Source organism: Leucoraja erinacea, chromosome 1 (assembly GCF_028641065.1).
Source record: "Leucoraja erinacea ecotype New England chromosome 1, Leri_hhj_1, whole genome shotgun sequence".
Classification (NCBI taxonomy): domain Eukaryota; kingdom Metazoa; phylum Chordata; class Chondrichthyes; order Rajiformes; family Rajidae; genus Leucoraja; species Leucoraja erinaceus.
In genome coordinates, this window is record NC_073377.1 from 8,671,291 (window position 1) to 8,696,165 (window position 24,875).

The 24,875-nt window shown below is 43.7% G+C and overlaps 1 protein-coding gene across 1 annotated transcript; it reads left to right on the forward strand.

Annotated features, from left to right (window-relative positions):
- The first annotated feature begins 1,450 nt into the window (after positions 1–1,450).
- Positions 1,451–22,789, forward strand: cd8a (CD8a molecule). The gene is made up of 7 exons (XM_055648787.1): positions 1,451–2,099; positions 3,521–3,838; positions 4,507–4,602; positions 8,429–8,539; positions 8,650–8,689; positions 10,882–10,930; positions 18,907–22,789. The coding sequence occupies exons 1-6, from the start codon at positions 1,793–1,795 to the stop codon at positions 10,925–10,927; spliced, it is 918 nt and encodes a 305-aa protein (XP_055504762.1). The 5' UTR covers positions 1,451–1,792; the 3' UTR covers positions 10,928–10,930; positions 18,907–22,789.
- Positions 22,790–24,875: the final 2,086 nt, after the last annotated feature.

Consider the following 24,875-nt stretch of genomic DNA (forward strand, 5'->3'; position numbering starts at 1 on the left):
TTTAAAATACCGTACATCCATTCTTTGCTTTGTACCTCTTTCCAAATGATCTTTAGTCAATGAGTCATAGAAAGAGAAACAGGCCCTTCAGCCCACCACGTCCATGCTAATTGGAAACAAAGAACTGCAGATGCTGGGTAACACACAGAGGGATACAAAGTGCTGGAGTAATGCTGAAGTAACAGGTTAGGTAATATTTCGAGTCTGAAGAAGGGTCTCAACCCGATATGTCACCTATCCATGTTCTCCAGAGATGTTGCCTGACCTGCTGAGTTACTCCACCACTTTGTGACCTATCTATATTAATAATTAATTCATTTTCAATAGAGAGTTAGATTTAGCTTATGGGGCTAACAGAATCAAGGGATATGGAGAAATAGTGGGAATGAAGTACTGATTTTGGATGATCAGCCATGATCATATTAAATGGCGGTGCTGGCTCGAAGGGCCAAATGGCCTACTCCTGCAATCATTTTCTATGTTTGTATGTTTCTATTTCCATTCACCAGCATTTGGACCATAATCTTCGATTGTTAATTCGATGTTAATTCAAGTACTGGTCAAGATACTTTTGTGAGTCTTTCGCTCCACCTACCACTCAGGCAATGCATTCCAGAGTGCAGATAACCTTTGGATGAGGTAGTTGGCCTCAGGTCCCTTCCAATCCTCTTTACTTCTAGCCTTAAATGACCCCCTTTATGTCATCAATTGGGTAAAGGTTTCTTGGTAGCCACTCTATGTTTGCCTCTAATAATTATCTATATGTGGGTCTTCCCACCCCCTTCACCCAAGCCTCTCTTACTCAAAGCAAAACAAACATTGTGTTCATTATATGACTCCTATGGTTAAGTCCTCATAATTATATAACTTAATTATAAGGTTCTTCATTATTAAGACACCACTTTAATTATGAGGAGTCTCTCCTTATGACTGAAACATTATTTCCCAAAAAACGTCCTGGTGGGTCGTTTCTGCACCTTCTGCAGTATAATTGCATCCTTCCTAAAGTGTGTTGCTCAGAGCTATAGAGGGTATACTTAATGATTTATAAAGTTGTACCTTGGCCTCCATGCTCCATGATCTAACGCCGTTGAAAGCCAACGACCTGTACGAGTTATTCACCTGGACTGCCATAGGGATCGATGCTCTTACACCGAGATCCCTCTCTTCCTGAACGCTCCCTTAATATATCATGTGTAAGAAGGAACTGCAGATGCTGGTTTACACCGAAGATAGAGACACAACATGCTGGAGTAACTCAGCGGACCAGGCAACGTCTCTGGAGGAAAGGGATTGTTTTTATTTCAGTTTAGTTGTGAAACAGGCCCTTCGGCCCACCGAGTCCGCTCTGACAGACGACCCCTGCACAGTAACACTATCCTACACACGTTAGGGACAATCCACAATTACACCAAGGCAATTAACCGACAAACGGTATGTCTTCGGGACGTGGGATGAAACCGGAGATCCCGGAGAAAACCCACGCGGGTCACGGGGAGAAGGTACAAACCGTACAGACAGCACCTGTAGTCAGGATCAAACCCGGGTCTCTGGTGCTGTAAAGGCAGCAACTCTACCGCTGCCCTATTCCCATTATTTATCTCCAGAGATGCTTCCTGGCCCGATGAGTAACTCTAACGTTGTGTCCATCTTCCCTCAATACATCAGTTGTGCTGCGTGCCCCATTGTTACTGCCTCATCTCATACTCGGCAGAATTAAATGCCACCTGCCTCTCCTTCACCTAGTTCTATTCTGGCACCGTAACAGCGGTATTTATATTCTGCCTCAAGAATGAAATTTACAGCTAACCACCATCTAAACATACGAGGCCATTGTTTCGGGGTAGAGTTGCTCAGCTTCCTGCAGGTGGTAGAGTTCAAACTCGGTTGGGATGCATGTTCAGGGGAGGGGGTGGGTCGCGGTGCGTGTAGATATCTCGCCGCCTACTCAAGCAGTGACTTCACGGTGTGTGGTGGTGGGAAGGCACGGGTGCAGAGAGGGGCCCCTTCCTCGCCTGAACAACGCAGCATGTCGCAGGTCGTTCTCCGCCGTAGCACCATGAACATTGTCGGGTTCCTTCTCGTCATCCATTTCACTGGTAGGTGCTAATCTTGAATTAAGACAAATAAAACGGGAATGCGACTGAAACATCTGTGGAGAGAGAACCCAAACATAGTTACCGTTTCAGGTCAGAGACCGAGGAACGAAGCGCTTTCCAGTTCAAACTTTCACGCCAATGCTATTAATTTTCCTTGCACAGATGCTGACTGACCGGCTGAGCCTTTCCAGCGCCTGTTTTTATTTCAGATTTCAATCTGCGGATTATGCTTCTCATGAGCCTTAGTTTAGTTGAGTTTATTATCGTGTGCACCGAGGTACAGTGAAAGGCTTTTGTGGGGTGCTAATCGGCCAGCGGAAAGACAATCCACGCTTATAATCGAGCCATTGGCAGTGCTCCGATATATGATAAAGGGAATAACGTTTAATGAAAAGTAAAGGCAGTAAAGTCGGATCAAAGAGAGTTCGATTGTCCAGGACGAGTTTTGAACACCTTGCATTCCCTCGTGGGTTATAAATAATCCAAAGGCAGAGGGCTATGCGGAGTAGGTTAACGAAAGAGAACCGACATGTGGTATGTGGGTGAATCCCAACCCCTCTCAGTAAAATTAGATTTTTGATCGAATTTTGCACTTAGCGCAGTTAGACATGTCAACGAAAAATAAAATGATAGATAAAAACAAAATCCCGTAATTTAGTTCAAACACAAAATAAGGACAAGAGGGCTGTGGGGAGAGAGAGCACGGTGGCCGGTCGCGGTGGATAAAGAACCCAATGGTTCCTTGGCCACAGCTAATAATGGCCTGTTTATTTGATAATCGTTACTTTGTTTTGCATTTCTTTCATCCATTTGTTCTATATCTCTCTACATCGGCGTCTATATCTCTCGTGTCCCTCTCGGTGTAAACAAGGGTCTCGATCCGAAAGGTCACCAATTCCTGTTCTCCAGAGATGCTGGTGAATCTGTGGAATTCTCTGCCACAGAAGGTAGTTGAGGCCAGTTAATTGGCTATTTTTAAGAGGGAGTTAGATGTGGCCCTTGTGGCTAAAGGGATCAGGGGGTATGGAGAGAAGGCAGGGATGGGATACTGAGTTGGATGATCAGCCATGATCATATCAAATGGCGGTGCAGGTTCGAAAGGCCGAATGGCCTACTCCTGCACCTATTTTCTATGTTTCTATGTTTCTATGCTGCCTGACCCGCTGAGTTACTCCAGCTTTTCGTGTCTGTTTTCGGTTCCTTCGGCGGATCGAGTCTTTCGGTGCCGTTGAGGCTACGGCGCTTCTCCGGCCCCCATGCATCTACGTTCAAACTCTTGTGAACCTTGGTCATAACACAGCTCGCTCGGTTAGAAGCTTTCGGTGTCTTCCGATTCATTTGGGCATCTTAGGGGGAAGGGTCGGTTATTTCAGTCCAAAATAATGTCACCCTGTGAGTATTTACTATTCATCTCCTGCCAGGAACCGCTCAATACTCTCCATCGGCCGCGAAGGTGAAGGAAGGAGCAGACGTGAGCATAGACTGCTCACTGACGGTATCTGGGGGGGTCCATTGGTTCTTGAAGCATGAAAATGAAAAGCTAGAACACCTGCTGTATATTTCTGGCGCCGGTAGGATAACTCCTGGTAAGAACCAGAGACTGGACTGCAGAAAATCCTCCGGTAAGGTTACCCTGCTCGTCAAAAAATTCACCAAACAAGACTCTGGGGAGTATTACTGTGTCATGGTCAAGACTCCGACCTTGGAATTCGGCAACATGGCCGCTCGCTATCTGGAAGGTGGGTTCTAGTTGAGATGCAATAATATTAATTCTAAATGGAAAAACAGTCACCCGGTGCCTTTGTTTTTATGAACAAAGTTTTATGAACAAGAAAAGGTTTGCCAGAATGATGCCGGGATTAGATAATGTTAGTTGCATGGAGAGGCTGGACCAACTAGGGTTGTTTTCTCAGTTACTTGGGAAATCTGATAGACGCATATAATAAGATGATAATATGATAATATATAATAGATGATATAATATAATGATAACATGATCATATAATATGATGAGAGGCACAGTTAGGTAGACCTTTTTTTTTTCCCATGGGCTAAAATATCAAAGATTAGCAGGCATAGTGTAGCTTTAAGGTGAGAGAGGCGAAATGAAAATGAGATGTTTGCGCTATTTTCTCACACAGAAGTTGTTGAGCGCCAGGGGTGTTGGTGGCGGCAGATACTATAGAGGTATTGTATCTAAGAGGCTTTTAGATAGGCAAATAGATCTACAGGGAATGGAGAGATATGGATCATATGCAGGCGGGGGAGAGGAGTTGACATCATGTTCGCCACGCCGTGAGTTTCCAAGTTATATAATTTTTATTGGATCTATATTGGTGCCTATATTTTATTTTATTTGTTAACCATGTTTACCATTGTCACAATTTTCTTTATCGCATACATACAGAAGTCAAAACTACTCCAAAGGCAACGGTGGCACCCACCACGTCTCCAACAGTCGCGCCAACACGCAAGGAGACCACATGTACTCCAGCCGCATCAGGTACAAACCTGTATTTTGTACATTAAATTCTCCCGAAGTGGAAATAGCTGTTGCCTCTTCTCCGGGAAAAGATTCGAGTTAAGACATATACCGTGGGATTTGCATTGCTACGAGGCCGTCCAGTAAAAGTTTGTTTTGTGAATTTATAGATTCGTGAATTTATAGATTATTGATCGATTGATTTATTTATTGATTCAATTCTTTCTTTCCTATATTTTTTCTTTCCATCTGTCTGTCTGTCTGTCTGTCTGTATGTCTGTCTGTCTGTCTGTCTGTCTGTCTGTCTATCTATCTATCTATCTATCTATCTATCTATCTATCTATCACGGCTTCGCATTTTATTGGAATTCAAATTTACCTTTAAGTCATGAAATAACTACAATCTTATTTTTAAGCACCCCAATACAAAAATAAACTTTATATTCAAGGTATTAAGCGTCTTGATCCTTCTCTAGCCATACAGTCAAAATATTTTTAATAAAGTCTCTTAGCCTCCTGTCCACTCCCACACACCCACCCAACGCCTTCGTTTCAGTGCCTCAAAGGTCATGTCGCTGCCCTCGTTTTCCGCGTTTAACCTGCAGTCGCCGTGGCCTCAGAAGTACTGGTCGGAACAAACTTCGGAAATGTCAGAAGAAGGGTCTCGACCCGAAACCTCACCTATTCATTCTCTCCAGAGATGCTGCCCGTCCCGCTGAGTTACTCCAGCTTTTTGTGTCAGACTTCCACCAAACCAGTTTACGAAAGACCTAGCATTTTTCGGATTACATATAATTGGAAAACTGCGAGGAAGAGGTTTTCTCCGTGGCGTTTGTGGCGTAGTTGTTTTCTTTGCGGGTGGCAAAGGCGCGGGGAAATATACAACCCACCCCCCCCCCCCCCCCAAAAAAAATATATTTCTGGAAAAGAACTGTTGGTCTGCCTTTGTAGATAAGTGCGGATTGAGGTTTTCATTTACCGCGTTTCGTTTTAACGAAGCGATTTTAAAGCAAAGAGTTAATTAATGTACTCAGTGTGGCAGATTATTTTCTGAATGTAAACACACAGTGCAGGAGGAATTTCCTGCAACATCTGTGAGGGAATGGGCATGGGACGTCGCGGGTCTGGATTCTTCCGCGAAACGTCGTCTGCCCATTCCTTCCACAGATGTTGCCTGACCCGCTAAGTCCCTCCAGCACTCTGTGTTTTGTTCAAGATGCCAACATCTGCAGTCTCTTTGTGCTTCGCGTTCTGAATCTGCCCAGGCGCCCTCCCTGTGCACCCACTCTGATAGAAATCTCGAATATAATAATATTGTAACGCTATGGATAATAGCCGTAGAGCTATATATTTCGCAAGCAAGCCTTACGGCCCACGTTGTCCATGCTGACCAAGGTGGCACTCCGAGCCGTTTACCTGCATTTGGCCCAGGTCCTTCCATATAACGGCCCAAATGTCTTTTGAAAGTCGTTATTTATTGTATCCGTTTCTACGCCCTTTGTTCCAAACCAGCGGTGCTCAAAGAACGCGGCTTTTTAATCGTCCAATTCACTGAAAGTATCATCGAATGCAAAATAAACCCTTACGTTTAACGGGAAGATTGGCCTGTACTATCTATCGCTCGCTGCATTTCAATTGCTTCCGAGCAAGGCGTCTCGCAGGGCGAAGCAAAGCAACTTGCTGGTTGGTGATATGTTCAACCACCCTGGCTGCCCGTATCTTCGGAAATCCCCCACGCATAAATCGATCGACAGTTTAGTTTAGTTTAGATTATTGTTAGTAAACCAGTTGTGGCAGGGATTGAAATGTGGCGGCGGCTGCCCGGCCGCAATCGGCGCACGGAGACCCAGTGCCGGATTAGTGGGAGGTGAATGTAGACATTCCCTGAGAAATTGACAAGATTCCCTGGTGTAGCCACGACACCACAGCGCACGCACTAAACGGAGACTCTGTAGGTTTCTAAACAGCACCTCATATTTCACTTGGGTAGCTTACAACCTAGCGGTATGAACAATGAATTATCCAGTGTTTAAGTAACTTCTAATCTGCCCCCGTCCCCCCTTTGCCCATTTCCTGCATTCTTGACGTTTTACCAGTTCCACAGTTTCTCCCCATTGTGTTCCTCTTGAGATCACACCTTCTCCAGCCAACAATGGGTTTACCAGAGTCATTTGTGGGTGCCCTTGACTGGTTTTGGTCATTTTTCTCGCCTCCGGTTACTTTTTTCCACCTTTTTTTATTTTTGCTGAGATGCTGCCCGACCCGCTGAGTTATTTCACCACATTGCGTTTATTTTTGGTATAAAGCAGCATTCGCAGTTCCTTGTTTCTAAACTCACTTTGCCTTGAGCGGATGATTAGCCATGATCACATTGAATGGTGGTGCTGGCTCGAAGGGCCGAATGGCCGTCTCCTGCACCTATTGTCTATTGACACAAGATAGGATCAAAATGTTGGAGTAACTCAGCGGATCAGGTAGCATCGCTGGAGGGAAGGGACAGGTGACGTCTCGGGTCTAGACCCTTCTTCAGACTGAGAGACCCCTTTCTCCAGAGATGTTGCCTTGACACAATGCTTAGCTGACAAAAGGAGTGGGCGGTTTAAAGTATAAAATCAGGTTTTAAGGCGTTAAAGTCCGAATGGCGTTGGATATAATACCATGCCTTACCGTCAATAGCACTTGCCTTCTCAAAGAAACCGTGACAAATTTGGGAACTTTCTTGGAGAATCAAGGAACTACTGACGCTGATTTAAAATAAAACACAAAGTGCTGGAGTAACTCAGCTAATCAAGGAGCATCCGTGGATCCGAAACAACGCCTGTCTATCCCCCCCCCCCCCCCCCCCCCCCCCATGCTGCCCGTCCCGCTGAGTTACTCCAGCCCTTTATGTCTTTTTCGTGACCTTTCGTCTCCCTATGTTTACTGCCCTAACTTCCCATAATTGCACTAGGTGAGTTTCAGTAATATATTTACATGAACAGCTTGTGTCTGCATAAATAGTGGCCAAATGTTCGGCAAAATGGGGCCGCATGGTAGAGCCCGGTGGGCTGTTCTGTGCATTCCGTACTAACTGGGGCGATTGTGCTTATTGATGCACGGGGGTAATCTTGCTGTGTTGTATTAAAACAAAGTATATCGTTGTACCCGGTGCACGTGACAATAAAGAAACTATAACCAAATATAGTATAAAGCAAAGATGTTTAAACCAGCATCTGCACTTCCTTCTTACACATATAGTATAAAGCAGTTTCGTTCAATTTCACATTTACTTTTGTCCCTCCTGTATCAGATGTTTCGTTATAAATGGGTGACGTTTCGGGTCGAGACCCTTCTTCTGACCCCTAAAACGTCACCTATTCCTTCTCCCCAGAGACGCTGCCTGTCCCGCTGTTACTCCAGCTTTTTGTGTCTATCTTCGGTTTCAACCAACATCTGGAGTTCCTTCCTACATGTTTCGTTATAAATGTTATATATTAAATATTAAAACCCTCAAATGCGAATATTTATTGTCGCTTAACATAAATTAATCGCATTAGTGTGTGGAATTCTCTGCCTCAGAGGGCGGTTGGGACAGGATGCTTTCAAGAGAGAGCTAGATAGGGCTCTTAAAGATAGCGGAGTTAGTGGATATGGGGAGAAGGCAGGAACGGGGTACTGATTGGAGATGATTAGCCATGTTCACATTGAATGGCGGTGCTGGCTCGAAGGGCCGAATGGCCTACTCCTGCACCTATTGTCTATTGTCTAATGTCTGTTAGCTAGTCAAACAATCTATGGACCTGGTGGTCTTGTCTTAATACATTTAAATGCGTTTTTCATTAAACTCTGATTATTTTTCTAATGTTAGCGATGAAGGAAGATAAAACGCTCTGCCACATATTCATCTGGGCTCCTCTGGCTGGTGCCGCCTTTCTGCAGTTTCTCGCTCTGATCGTCGTCTCCATTGTTTACTGCAAAAGTATGAGGTTTCCGCTCGGTTTCTTTCTTATTTTGAAAAGTACATTCCATCAATGAATTCAGCGCGGGTGAAATGCACATCACTTGTCTTGAGCTGCTTCTGTTTTCCAGGGCCCCGCCGGAGACGCTGCCAGCATCAGTTCAAAAAGAGGTCAGTTTTAGTTTTAGTCGATTTTCCTTCGCTCCTAGATGCTGCTGCACCCGCTGAGTTTCTCCAGCAATTTTGTGTACCTTCAGTTTTAGTTCTTGTTTGGGAAGGAACTGCAGATGCTGGCTTACTCCGAAGATAGACACAACATGCTGGAGTAACTCAACGGAACAGGCAGCATCTCTGCCTGGAAGGAATGGTTGGGAGAGGTGGAGAAGGGTGCGACCCCCACTATGAGAAATGTCTTGCCAGGAATGTTAGAGCACCACTTAGTGATAGGCATCAGTACATGAAATATATAAAATATTTTCAGAGAAAGAGCAAGAGTGGGGCATGAGAGATGTTACATTCAACTCATGGTACAAACAGAATCTCTAAATATTAATGACCTCCTCTAGTTTCATTTTAAGGACAGACCTTTGGAAGGACAGACAGACTCACTCCACAAACCACATCCAATCCATCTTATTCTGAATCCATTTAATTTATTAATTGGATCTAACATTCTACAGTCTACATGCTAAATCTAGAGATAGTCATTTACAAATGTATATATTCCCACATTTTAACATTCCAATCCAGGCTAATTGCTTTCCACATAAAATTTCTGCATCTACTTCCCACAGCCCATGCCTATGGGTGGTTTATTGAACTAAAATAAGTATTTTAATTCACATTTAGCTTCATGGACATCGCCAACTTTTTCTTAAGATCTGGGGATAGAATATGGATAGAATATAAATCTATATTCTATCGCCAACAATGTTTTAAATCTTACGTCTATCCAGGGTGTACTGGGGTTTATGTTCATATGTGAAGACTTGTTAAACCTCTTCTATTAATGTTGGTAGAAGTACCCAAATTAAACACAGCATTGCATATATCCCACCATTCATACCTACTTTTTTTAAAATATATATATTTTATCGGAAGCACTTTTTCCTTCCTTCTCCCCGCCACCCCCTATCAGTCTGAAGAAGGGTTTCGGCCCGAAACGTTACCTATTTCCTTCACTCCATAGATGCTGCTGCACCCGCTGAGTTTCTGCAGCATTTTTGTGTACCTTGTACAAAATACTTGATCATTTTACAGCTTTGGCACAGCTTCAATTTTAACATTTTTCAAACAGAACATTGAATTAAAAACATACTTCTACATTTTAAACTTAATTTTTGCTCAAGATCAAACCTGAACAATCAGTTCATTCTGTGACCCAGACATATGACGGTTAACGTATGATGATTATTTTTCAATGGCAAGTTTTTCAATTTTCAATTTATTCAATTTTCCATTAAAATAAAAAATGTCAATGTTAAATGTCAAAGGTATCATCATACAATTTAAAAAAAATCAATAACTCTCCCACAAATGTTATCAAATTGGAAACTTTTTAACAATACTTTTTCTCAAAGGTAACTTTTAAAAAATATTATTGAATTATAGTATTTAATGATTCTGGATTTCTAAAACTTAAACAATGGAAGTTGGGATTTCCCTTAAAGATCACAGGTTCAGTTATATCAGGGAAAGGGATTAAAGGTTATGGGGTGAATAATTGAATACTCTATGGGATATGATATGTTGCCGAGATTATAAACAAAGAAGGTGCATATTGGGGAAATGTTAGCATGGATAATAGTTTGCCAAGATGAATATTATCAGATTAGTATATCATAGATTGATATTACATCATCAAGCATTGTCTATTATAATGCCCTAAATACATTTAACTTCTATTTACAATCGCACTATTGTTTAATCATTAATAAAACATATAGCTTCAGGGTTACTATTTTTGGGATGATATAATTGATTTAAATATATCTTTCAGTATGTTTAATCAAATAATATTTTGAACTAATTCCAACTTTGGAATGCGAACTATGCTCTAAATATTCCCTAACTATTTAGTTATATTTAATGTAAATCATATTAAAGCATTTCAAGGGATATTAAATAAATATATGATCAAGTTTTCAGAAAATTGCTGACTAAAAAGTGGTTTATGGTTTTGAAAGTCACCTCCAAATGTATCCTGCATTTTGTTTTACAAGATAAAGTGTAGTTCTGCGCATCATCGTTTGTTGGCATTTATTTATTTCTCTAGTCATTATACGTCATTTGTAAAAATGTAGTACGTTCAAGGAGATATCTTTTCTTACAGTAACATCATTCTGAATGTATTTATTTTCCAGACCAATGACTGAAGATATTAGAAGACCATTAAATAATTACCATTAACAAGTAAGTACAGGATTTTAATGAAAGAACAAATCCTCTAATTTAATATAGCTCAAGTTGTGTTGCATGGAATACCGAAAAAAAGAGCAATAATTTGGTGGTATTTGGTAGTTAAGAGTCATACGTGGCAAAATGACCCAACAATAACTTTGATTTGTACAGTGCCCTCAATCATAAATCATCTCAAGCATTTCATTGCTAACTCATAATCAAATTATTTGAGAAAATGGTAAATTCTTAGTGAACATTTTGGATTGAGGCAGGTTTCAAAGATTCGGACAAAGCATAGAATTGCTGCCAAATGAATAACATTGGGCAAGGATAATATACAGGTGAAATACAAGTTCAAAGGGCCTTGAGATGCAAACTAGATGTAGGGCTGGATGAAATTGTACGTTCGCTATGACCATGGGTCTAGGATAATATACAAATGAATGCCGAACTCAAAGATACTTGAGATGCAAACTAGACATTGGGCTGGAAGACATTGTAGAAGATCTCTCTGACTATGATTTTCACGGTATCTTGGTAAACGTGACAATAATAAAGAAGCTTGGTTGATGATTTGTAAATGAGAACGAGAAGACTGACTAACAAGCATATTGTTCTCAGCCACGTGGACTGAACACTTCTCTGTATAGGAAAGGTTTACAGGAATGCCTCTCATAATTTTTTATATATAAAAAATTCAACCCCAAAGCCTTTCCAGGATATACAGGGAACAAATCAGAATGGTGATGTGAAACACTCCAATTATCTGGGTAGGTGTAGCCCCAACACCTTTCATGAATTTCAGCACCTCCAAGGGCATATCAGAGTTTCACCCCTCCTAAAAACCCACTGTCCCCTGACTGTCGGCATGCCTTGGCTGTAGTGTTACAGTCAACCAAAGCACAGAAGATGCACATGTTTGTCAAAGTTTCCCTCAAATGCACTACAGACTAGCCTAACCAAGGACAACAGCACACTTGAATAGATCCACTTGAAAAGCCCTCCCAGTTACATTTTATCTTTATATAGAAATGTATTATTCTTTCTCCATATTTTCTAGATCTAATCTGTGAAATGTGATAGAAATGTGATAGTTGAGTGAAGTGGCTCATTTGCAAAGATGTTATCAGCAAAGGCCGTAAAAACATTCCATTTTGTATTCTTGAGGAATTATTTTTCAATTATGAAATCCATTTCTTGGAATTTCATTTCTTGTGACAGTGAATCCCAAGAAGTGATTATTTTGATAAGAACTGCAAGTTATTCATCAAAGGTGTGAGGGGTATTTTGTAGTTGACTGTTGGAAAACTAGCATTTTGATCTGCAAAACATCGCATTGTATAAAAGCGAGATCAGGCTCGAAATGAGTGTCTTGATCTTTAGGTGCAATTCTTTAGTTTGTGGTTGTGCAGCAGTGCACAATATCTTGATGTGGAACTTCAGCCAGCCCTAGTATGTTTAGTGAATTGTGTTCACAGACAAAGTCAGTCGTTGTCGGCAAAAGTAAAAACAAAGAGCTGTAGATGATGGTTAATACACAAAAGTACACAAAGTGCTGGAGCATCTCAGCAGGTCAGGCAGCATTTCTGGAGAACATTGATATTTCAGTCCTGAAACGCCTACTATCCATGTTTTTCCAGAGATGCTACCTGGCTCGTTACTCCAGAATGTATCCAGAATTGAGATCTTATAGAAAAATATAAAATTATAAGAGGACTGGACAAGCTAGATGCAGGAAAAATATTCCCAATGTTGGGCGAGTCCAGAACCAGGGGCCACAGTCTTAGAATAAAGGGGAGGTCATTTAAGACTGAGGTGAGAAAAAACGTTTTCACCCAGAAGAGTTGTGAATTTATGGAATTCCCTGCCACAGAGGGCAGTGGAGGCCAAGTCACTGGATGGATTTAAGAGAGTTAGATAGAGCTCTAGGAGCTAGTGGAGTCAAGGGATATGAGAAGGCAGACACGGGTTATTGATAGGGGACGATCAGCCATGATCACAATGAATGGCGGTGCTGGCTCGAAGGGCCGAATGGCCTCCTCCTGCACCTATTTTCTTTGTTTCTAATGTTGTGTCCTTTAGTGCCTTATGGACAGCAAAAGTTTGGTTCAAAGTATGACTTCATTTTCTGCACTTTTTATTATAAGGACAATGAGCCCACTACCATGAAAGGAATAAATGTAAAGGGGCTGTCCCACTTGGACAACCTAATCCGCGAGTTCTGGCGAGTTTGCCCTCGACTCATACTCGCAGCATGTAAAAATCTTGCCTCAAAAATCTCATTTAAACTTGTCACATTTCACCTTAAACCTGTTTCCAGTATTTGACAGAAGATAGACACAAAAAGCTGGAGTAACTCAGCAGGACAGGCAGCATCTCTGGAGAGAAGGAATGGGTAATGTTTTGGGTTGAGTCCCTTCTTCACTCTCGTGTTTAAACCAGCATCTGCAGTTCCTTCCTACACTTCCAGTATTTGACACTTCTATTCTTGGAAAAAGACTCTGCCCACCTACCCTATTTATTCCTATCATAATTTTATATACTTCTTAGCCTCCTACGTCCAAGAGAACCAATCCAACGTTGTCCATTTATTTCTATCCCTGCCTGTTCATGCATAGATATACACCAGCACTTTGTGTCTGTCTTTGATATAAGCCAGCATCTACAGTTCTTTGTTTCCACAAAGTGGTAACATGATTGCTTTAGATGACATATTTCTCATATTTTCTTGCGATATATAGAAGAATCATTGAGTCTTTGCCGGTTCCAGAGCAATGTCGTCAGTCCCATTCACCCACTTATTTCCCTGTAACATGTTCTCTCTTGCAACTCTCCCTGATCACAATACACAATACAATTTATTTGTCACTTGAACCTCATAGAGGCTCGTGAAATGTTGTTTCTGCAGTCATACATACAAGAAAAAAAGACCCAAGACACAACACAATTTACACAGACATCCATCACAGCACATCTCCTCCTCGCTGTGATGGAAGGCAAAAAAACTTATCTCTCCCCTGCTCTTCCCATTCCCCTCCCGATGTCAGAGTCAAAGTCAGAGCCCAAGTCAGAGCCCCCGGCGGGCGACAACAATTGTCCCGCGGCCATTAACGCCGCGCCGGGTGGTGCAAGGCCACGCTCCGGGTCTTGTTGTTGGAGCCCCGGGCGGGCGCTAGCAAAGTCCCGCAGCCGTTGAAGCCACGCCGGGCGATGATGTCAGGCCCCGCTCCAGGTCATCCTTGACCCCGCTACTTGGGCGGGAGAAGTCGCCGTTGCGGAAGCCCCGAAAAGCGGTCTCCCAGCAGGGACCCGCGGGCCCCCGGTGTCACTGTCCACCAGACCTGCGGTTGGAGCCTCCGAATCCCCGGGGTCGGGTCGGGTCGCAGCAGCGCGCCACCACCGCTCCACCCGCTCCGGACTCGGCCAGCTCCTGTTGCACTTGGGGTAATGGCGCATTGTAAACTATCTCTCAGCCATCTTTGGGTTGTGGCTGGAAACTGGAAACTGAACATCCGGTGGAACCCCATGTGATCCCCAGGGAGAACCAGCAAACTCCACACAGACAGTGCTGGAGATCAGGATCAAACCAGATTGTTGGAGTAGTTAGTCAGCTGCACTACCTGCTGCACCACCCATCAACTGATCTCTGTCAGAACGAGCGAGTTAATGTAAGAAGAAGGCAAGGTCAGAATGTGGAGAGGATGCTTCCATGAGTGGGAGAGTCTTGGACCAGAGATCTTAGTCTCAGAATAGAAGGAAGTACCTTTAGAAAGATGAGGAGACATTTCTTTCATCAGAGGGTGGTGAATCTGTGGAATTAATTACCTCAGATGGCTGTGGAGGCCAAGGCAATGGATATTTTTAAAGTGGAGATTGACGGATTCTTGATTAGTACAGATGTAAGGGGGTACGGGGAGAAGGCAGGAGAATGGGGTTGAGAGGAACACATAGATCAGCCATGATTGAATAGCAGAGTAGATTTGATAAGCCGAATGGCCTCATTCTGATCCTAGATCAAATGAATTTGTGAATGTGATTCCCACTGTAGCCTAGCCTACCAATTCATACAGTCTGGGTACACACAAGAATATCGTTCCAAGATAAGATTCTTTATCTGTGAATTATAAGCCAGCAGAAATTAGTAATCGATGAAAGAAAGCAACTAAGCTGCTGGAAAATGTGAAATGTAAACACAAAATGGTGGAGACACTCAGCTGGTCAAAAAGCCACAGAGGCTGCCGGAACAGCTAGTCGCTCCAGCATTTTCTGTTATTTTTCTTACAGATGCCAGCACTTCCACTGGATGGGTGCTGGAGGAATTTTCCATGGAAAATATTGGTTGTAAAAATAGCCAATCTTTAACTGTCAACATTCTCCTTCACTGTCATTTCAGAGAATGGCAGGGCCATGGGGAGTGTTGTAGAGCAGAGAGATCTGGGAGTGCAGATATATTGTTCCTTAAAAAGGTGTCACAGGTCGATAGGTTGGTACATTGGCATTCACCAATCCAGGGATGATCAGCCATGATCACATTGAATGGCGGTGCTGGCACGAAGGGCCAAATGGCCTACTCCTGCACCTATTGTCTATTGTCTATTGTTTTGAGTCTAGAAGTTGGGATATTTTGTTACAATTGTACAAGATGTTGGCGAGGCTACATTTGGAGTATTGCATTCACTTTTAGTCACCCTGCTTACAGCAAGGATGTTGTCGAGCTGGAAAGAATACAGAGGACATTTTGGATGCTCAGATTGATTTCAGATTCAGATTCAATTTTAATTGTCATTGTCAGTGTACAGTACAGAGACAACGAAATGCATTTAGCATCTCCCTTGAAGAGCGACATAGCAAACGATTTGAATAAAAAAAAATAATAAGTGTCCGGTGGGGGGGGGGTGGTGATTGGCAGTCACCGAGGTACGTTGTTTAGTAGAGTGACAGCCGCCGGAAAGAAGCTGTTCCTCGACCTGCTGTTGCTGCCAGGACTTGAGAGCCTGAGCCATAGGGAGAGGTTGGGCAGGCTGGGACTACCTTCCTTGGAACACTGGAGAATGTGGGCTGATCTTATGGATGTGTATAAGGTCATGAGGGGAATAGCACAGAGGCTTTTACCCAGAGTAGGAGAATCAAGAAGCAGGGGACCTAGAGGCAACTTTTCAAGCAAAGGGCGGTGGGTATATGGATCGAGCATTTTGAGTCAAGTACTATAACAACATTTCAATGACATCTGGACAGGTAATGGAGAGGAATGGTTTCAAGGATTATGGGCAAATGTGGGCAGGTGGGACTAGCATAGATGGGGCATGTTGGTTGGTGTGGGTAAGTTGATCCAAAGGGCATGTTTCCGTGCTGTATGACTCTATGAATATATTGTCATTACTGAAGAGCCGGTAAAGATTTTAAAAACTGACACTTTGGGTCAATCTTAGCCAAACTTTGACATTGGCAAACATCATCAGATGTTGGAATCTTGGTCAAAACACAACGGACTGCGGGGATCTCAGCGGGTCATGCAGCATTTGTGGAGGGAATGGGCAGGCGACTTTCCGAGTCGGGACCCTTCTTTGGTCAGCCTGAACCAGAGTCCCGACCCAAAACATCGTCAATTCATTGGTTACACAAAACAGCTGGAGAAACTCAGCGGGTGCAGCAGCATCTATGGAGCGAAGGAAATAGGCAACGTTTCGGCCCGAAACGTTGCCTATTTCCTTCGCTCCATAGATGCTGCTGCACCCGCTGAGTTTCTCCAGCTGTTTTGTGTAACCTTCGATTCTCCAGCATCTGCAGTTCCCTCTTAAACATCGTCAATTCATTGCCTTCACAGATCCGCTAGGTTCCTCCAGTACTCTGTGTGGATGCAATGAAGACTCCGTACTCCTAAACCAGTGGTTCCCAACCTATTTTTGCTCATGGCCCCCTTGGGATCTTTTAATTTTTCTGTGGCGTGTGGGGGGGGGGGCATTTATTAGCGGAAAAAAAGTACTTCAATATTATAATACCTTCCATAAAAATATCAGTGTCTATTAATTGCACATATATTCTCTTTTATTCTATTCCACAAACATCAAAAATATTTCAACTACATAGATTTGAATTTATTAGAACTGAAATTTAGGAGGCAACAGGGTGGTAGCTCTGTGGCCCCCTTCATTGAACCCAAATCCCAAATTTTTTCTGTGGCCCCCCCCTGAAATTTGCCATGGCGCCAGGTTGGGAATCACTGTCCTAAACGAAGTTTTTTACTCTCCGCAATATGTAATGCTTAATATTTCTGGGACCTTTCTTCCGAGACTTGGTCAACTGAACGGATGCGTTTAGTTGGTGACACTAATGACGTTTTGCTGATAAACTTCAACGTTTCACTTCACTATTTATAACCATATAATAACCATATAACAATTGCAGCACGGAAACAGGCCATCTCGGCCCTACAAGTCCGTGCCGAACAACTTTTTTCCCTTAGTCCCACCTGCCTGCACTCATACCATAACCCTCCATTCCCTTCTCATCCATATGCCTATCCAATTTATTTTTAAATGATACCAATGAACCTGCCGACACCACTTCCACTGGAAGCTTATTCCACACCACTACCACTCTCTGAGTAAAGAAGTTCCCCCTCATGTTACCCCTAAACTTCTGTCCCTTAATTCTGAAGTCATGTCCTCTTGTTTGAATCTTCCCTATTCTTAATGGGAAAAGCTGGTCCACATCAACTCTGTCTATCCCTCTCATCATTTTAAAGACCTCTATCAAGTCCCCCCTTAACCTTCTGCGTTCCAGAGAATAAAGTCCCTTAATTCTGTAAATTCTGACATTTGTATAGCCTTCGCTCAGAGGTGAACACATCACGGAACCGAGGCCTCTACTCAAAAAAGGCCTGGAGAGTAGAGATGAGTTTTTAGTCACCACTGTTAAAGGAGTGGCGTATGGCGAATGTAGGGGGCACTGTGTTCTGATGGGACCCTTCCATGGGGATCTGAAATAGCTGACTTCCTTCCAAAACACTTCTTGCCAATCCAGCGCACATCGCTTGCAACGGTTTCTTCTGAAAATAAAATTTTTGAATATAGCGCGTCGGTACGCTCAGCCCTGAGCACTTTTATTTATATGCACATTTAAAAAACAACTCCTGGCCAAAGTGCTATACGGTAAAAGAATAATATAACAAACAACAGTGGTTCATAGATAAAATACAAACATCACTACATACGTATAACCATATAACAATTACAGCACGGAAACAGGCCATCTCGGCCCTAGAAGTCCGTGCCGAACAACTTTTTTCCCTTAGTCCCACCTGCCTGCACTCATACCATAACCCTCCATTCCCTTCTCATCCATATGCCTATCCAATTTATTTTTAAATGATACCAACGAACCTGCCGACACCACTTCCACTGGAAGCTCATTCCACAACGCTACCACTCTCTGAGTAAAGAAGTTCCCCCTCATGTTACCCCTAAACTTCTGTCCCTTAATTCTGAAATTCTGACATATAGCCTTCGCTCAGAGGATCTCAAAAAAGGCCTGGGAGTAGAGATGAGTTTTTAGTCACCACTTAAAGGAGTCGATGGAGGGGGCAGTTCTGATGGGAAGGGGGATGCTGTTCCACAGTCTAGGAGCTGCAACCGCAAAGGCGCGGTCGCCCCTGAGCATATGCCTGGACCGCGGGAAGTTCAGTAACCCCAAGTCAGCCGATCTGAGGGACCTGGAGGTGGTGTGGTGGGTGAGCAGACTTTTAATGTAGGTGGGGGCAAGCCCATTGAGGCTCTCTCTGTCACTGTCTCTGTCACTGCAGTTTTCCACGTATCATGCCTGGATTTGCTTTGGACTGAAGCAATATTGATTCCCAAGATGATACCTTTATTATTTTTGTTTCATGGATCACCAGAATGTAACTGTTGTTTTAGAAAATGGTTCTCGTCTAAAGGTCTGCTTGACCTTCGCTATTTACAATACAAATGTTGTTTTCTTTCCTGCTGAAGGTTAATTCCGCAAAAACATGTGCAACCATAAATGGAAATCCTGGAATTCAACTCTACACCCCAGGGAAATAAAGGAGGTTGCCTTGGAATGAGCGTGCACTCGGTCGATGGAGCGCTGCAGAACCGGACACGTCTATTTGAGTTGTCTTTAAAGATTCTTCCTGATCCTGGACATTGCGTTTATTTTATGGCTATGCTACAACGTCGATCAATGCCTAGAAGTGTTGGCAATTAGTTTTTTTTCTCTCTAATGTGTTTAACAATTAATTAAGTTGTGGAATAACAATCTGCAGGGGGTTCTTTTCAATTGTTTATGTGAATTATTTGAAATCCCTGGACCGGCCAAAATGCAAAGTCCCGTTCCACCTATTGAGCCTTGGCCCCAAATACTGGGCTCCCCGAGTGCTGAACGTTTCCGGGGCAAGTGGAGCTGGGCTGTTTCACAGTCCACGTGTCACATCTTGAGCATCTTGATGTGAGTCAGGGTCTGGGAAACAACTGTCACAGGCATTGCACTCAGCGAGGCTGTTCATAAGTCATAAGGTCATGAGTGATAGGAGCAGAATTAGGCCATTAGGCCTATTGAGCTTACTCCACCATTCAATCATTGCCAATCTATCTCTCCCTCCTAACCCCATTCTTCTGCCTTCTCCCCATAACCCCAGGCAACTGAATTAATCAAGAATCCATCCATCTCTGCCTTAAACAAATCCATTGACTTGGCCTCCACAGTCTTCTGTGAAAATGAATTCCACGGATTCACCAACCACCCTCTGACCAAAGAAATTCCTCCTCATCTCCTTCATTAGTTGTGCTAACACGTGGCTGCAAACATTTTGCACTTTGGTGGTGGGCCCGGGGCTCCGAATGAGTTTCAGAGAGACTGATCATACACCCTCCAGAGATGCCGCCCGACCCGCTGAGATACTCCAGCACTTTGTGTCTTTTCATGTAAACCAGCATCTGCAGTTCTTTGTTTCTACACAGAGAGCCTGGTAACCTCGGAATGGTTAGTGGAGCCACAAGGAACTGCGGATGCCAGAGTCTTGGGTCCATGGGTAAATTGGCCGCAGTGAATTGTCTCCAATGTGTAGTATAACAAATGCAAACGTGGGCCGAAGGGTCTGTTTCCATGCTATATATTTCAATCAATTAATCAAAATACAAAGTGCTGTACTGCCTCAGTTGGTCAGGAAAAATCTGAATCAGCTTTAAAAAGGATTCTGACCCCAGCCATCACTTACCCATGTCCTCCAGAGATACTATCTGGCCCTTTAGGTTACTCCAGCACTTTGTGTGGATGTTTTTTTTCTCGGGATAATGAAGTTTTTAGTCACAATTGCTTTGTAGGCTCTGGAGTGACGCTGCTTCCCAGACAGTGAAGAAGTCAGTCCCAGGAGGATGATGGGTTGTTTGTAGAAGCTGCATGGTTTCCTGCAGATGGGTCCAGACCTTTTCATTGGGGGCAGCACAGTGGCACAGCGGTAGAGTTGCTGCCTTCCAGCGCCAGAAACCCAGGTTTGATCCTGACCTCGGGTGCTGCCTGCACGGGCTTTGTTCATTCTCCCCGTGACCTTGTGGGTTTTCTCCAGTTTCCTCCCACATTCCAACGACGTGCTGGTTTGTAGGTTACCCTGCAACCGCAGGAGAGGCAACACCTGTCCCTTTACCTCCCCCCTCGACTCCATCCAAGGACCCCGACAGTCTTTTCAGGTGAGGCAGAGGTTCACTTGCACCTCCTCCAACCTCATCTACTGTATCTGCTGTTCCAGGCGTCAACTCCTGTATATCGGCGAGACCAAGCGCAGGCTCGGCAATCGTTTCGCTGAACACCTTCGCTCAGTCCACCTTAACCTTCCTGATCTCCCAGTTGCTCAGCACTTTAACTCCCCCTCCCATTCCCAATCTGACCTTTCTGTCCTAGGCCTCCTCCATTGTCAGAGTGAGGCACAATGCAAATTGGAGGAACAGCATCTCATATTTCACTTGGGTAGCTTACACCCCAGCGGTATGAACATTGACTTCTCCAACTTCAGATAGCCCTAGGTTTCCCTCTCTCTCCATCCCCTCCCCCTTCCCAGTTCTCCCACCAGTCTTACTGTCTCCCCTGATATCAGTCTGAAGAAGGGTCTCAACCCAAAGGGTCTCCCATTCCTTCTCTCAGACTGCCTGTCCCGCTGAGTTACTCCAGCATTTTGTGACTACCTTCTGGTTTGTAGGTTAATTGGCTTCTATAAAAGCTGTAGGATAGAACTGGTGTAGTATGGGTTGGTCGGCGCGTACTCGATGGGCCGAAGGGCCTGTTTCCACGCTGGATCTCTAAACTAAACTTTCAGAACCGCTTTGATCTCATTGGCGGCGGGTGTGACGCGGACACACTTTAGAGCGCATGGAACAAACAAGATTCAGAGGCAATTCAGATCGAGTGATAATACGCGGTTGCATATCTGTATTCTTTTGAGTGTGATTACTTCAATGCCATGTTTTAGAGACCCCCATGCTCGGCCGGTGCTTGCCCACTATTTAGAAACAAGGAACTGGTTTACAAAAAAAAAAAGTCACAAAGTGCTGGAACATGGATAGGTGACGGTTCAGGAAACTTCCCTGTTCCACCTTCTCCAGAGAAGTTGAGTTACTCCAGCACTTTGTGTCTTTTCTTGGAGCAGTATGTGACTGATGATCCTCTCACGCAGCCAGAGAAATGCCTTTGCTTCGCCGCATCCCAAGCTGTTGTTTCTCGGAGCTTGTAGCTTCTTGATTGAGATGGGTTGGATGTAGATTTTGAGACAATAAATGTTGCAGTGAACCGCACCCTGTGTCGCCACGGTTTCTCGGCGCTCGGCAAAACCGCACCAGGTGACTGACTCCTTGCACCTTGCAACACGGACTGACTCCTTGCACCTTGCAACACTGACAATCGCTTGCAAACACTTCTTTTCTTTTGTACACATATAGCCGGAGATAGAGCGAGCAGAATCGAAAACAACCATCTCCACTGCGGTTTACAGTAAACATATGGGCCAGAATTTAACCACGTATGCCCTTGACGTACATTATTTTAGTTTTTAAACTTGTTATGACAAAGGACAGAGGTTGAAGTTCTAAACATGGGCGAGACCCACTTGCTGTTAGACAGGACCTAACAAAAGTTGATTGCTTTTAGTTTAATTTATTGTCACGTGTACCGAGGTACAGTGAAAAGATTTTGTTGGTGCTAACCAGTCAGCCGAAAGACAATACATGATTACAATCGAGCCGTTCTCATAGGGTCACAGAATAATACAGTGTGGAAACAGGCCCTTCGGCCCAACTTGCCCCAGCTATACTAGTCTCACCCACCTGCGCTTGGTCCATATCCCTCCAAACCATGTACTTGTCCTCCTGTTTTTTAAATGTTGGGATAGTCCCAGCCTCAAATACCTCTTCTGGCAGCTTGTTCCATACACCCACCACCGTTTGCGTGAAAAATTTACCCCTCAGATTCCTATTAAATCTTTTCCCCTTCACCTTGAACCTATCTCCTCTGGTCCTCGATTCCCCTACTCTGGGCAAAGACTCTATGCATCTACCCGATCTATTCCTCTCATGATTTTATACAGCTCTATAAGATCACCCCTCATCCTCCTGCACTCCATGGAATAGAGACCCAGCCTACTCAACCCTATAGCTCACGGTCTCTAGTCCTGGCAACATCCTCGTTAATCTTTTCTGACTGAACCCTTTCAAGCTTGACAATATCTTTCCTGTAATATGGTGCCCAGAACTGAACACAAAACTCTAAATGCGGTCTCACCAACGTCTTATACAACTGCAACATGACCTCCTCAGTGACACCATAAAGTGAATAACGTTAGTGCAAGATAAAGTCCTGTGAAGTCTGATCAAAGATAGTTCAAGGGTCTCCAATGAGGCAGATAATAGCTCAGGACTACTCTCTAGCAGTTGGTGGAGGATGTTTCACTTAGTCAAATTTAAACGAAAACTACATAATAAAAATGAAAGCATTTATGGTCTGAGCGCAGGTATATGGCAGCAAAGCAACGGACTAAAGGGCAATGGCCTGTTTCCGTGTGTGTGTGTGTGTGTGTGTGTGTGTCCTGTGTGTGTGTCCGAGGGTGTGTGTGTGTGTGTGTGTGTGTGTGTGTGTGTGTGTGTGTGTGTGTAGGCTGTATGTGTGCAAAGCAACCTAGTGTGTGTGTGTGTGTGTGTGTGTGTGTGTGTGTGTGTGTGTGTGTGTGTGTGTGTGTGGGGGGGGGGTTATTAAATATGGAGGTATGTGATAGTGGAGGGAAAGACAGTAAGGAACCTTGGATGACAAGGTTCTTGATGGGGAATAAAATGAAGAATGGGTCAGGTACAAGCAGTTGAGATTGGGGTGTACAGGAGTGTCTTCAGAAGGAAATTGGGAGGCTAAAATCGGGCATGAGAGTTTTGGCAGAGGAAATTAAGGAGAATCCAGAGTCGTTATAAATATAGTAAGATAAAATAGGTAACTGGAGAAAGAACAGGACCCTCAAGGGCCAATGGTTTCCCATGCGAGGATCTACAGGAGATGGGCAATGGCCTCAAATGGTATTTCTCCGCTGTTTTTTATCAAGGAGAATGAAATGAAGATGAGGGAACTTGGTAAAATTAATGGGGATGTCTTAAGATAGACTGCGCTATGGTAGAGGAGATGACAGACGTCCTAAAATGTGTGATCAGATATATCGAAGGAAAGCTCGGGAAGCTAGAGAAAACATTGTGTGAGCCCTGAATAGAGATATTCATAGATGTCAGCCACAAGTCAGGTGCTGGAAGATGGCTTTCTTTGAAAAAGGTCACATTGAAAATACTGGGACCAATGAGTCTAACATTTGTGGTCGAAGTTACTGGAGGGGATTCTGACAGGGAAAAGACAGGTTGATTATGGATAGTCCGCATGCTTTTTGTGCATGGGAAATTTAATTGATTTTTTTTTAAAGAAACAAACAAAAAGGTGTATGGGCAGGGGGTTATGGGGAGAAGGCAGAAGAATGGGGTTAGGAGGGTGTGATATATCAGCCATAAACGAATGGCGGAGTAGATTTGATGGGACAATGGCCTAATTCTGCTCACTATCACTTATGAAAGTCAATTTGGACAGGATTGTTCGCATAGTGTATATGGATTTTATTAACATCTTTGATAATTTTCCACATGGTAGATTCCTGTGGAGTGATCGAGGGGGGAAAAGCCCACCGCCTATAATACCACCTGGATCTATTATAAATTTGCAGGCTTAGAACATTTTCTCAGTCACAAAAAGAGATTCTGGGAATAACAAAATGGTATAGTGCCTGACAAATAACAAGGGACTATGTGGTTTTTTAAATCGAAGCAAGACACAAAAATGGGAATAACTCAGCCTTAGTCAGACACCTTCTCTGGAGAAAAGGGAATAGGTGACATTTCAGGTTGAGAACCTTCGTCTATCAGAACTGAACAAGGAAGAGGACACAAATGCAGGCTCAGACACAGGGCAGATCAGTCTTCAGAGTTTAATCGGTCCAAGTCGGTACACAGGTAAGCAAAACAGAGGCAACAGTACAATCTAGGAGCAGGCAAAAATTCAGAGGTTGGAAGTAAGCAATGGTCGAGGTCACAAGATTTCTAGATCTGGAACGCGGTGATACCAAGTAGCATACACAACGAACTGCCAGATGAGAACTAAAACACAAAGGGCTTAAATACAGACTAGCAGGGGATAACGAGACACAGGTGAAACAGCATCAATGGGGCCAATAATCACATGAGGGTAAACCCAAGTACATGCAAATGGGATTAGCTCATGAAAGCATCTTGGCTGGTATGGACTTCAGTCCCTCAAGGGATATTCTGGAAGACCAACTGCCTTCTATGGCCAAGCTATGAAGTATGTGAATACTTGGCCAATAAACTTATTCATTCATTCATACAGTAGGTCTCCATGGATCGCATGTGATTTAATC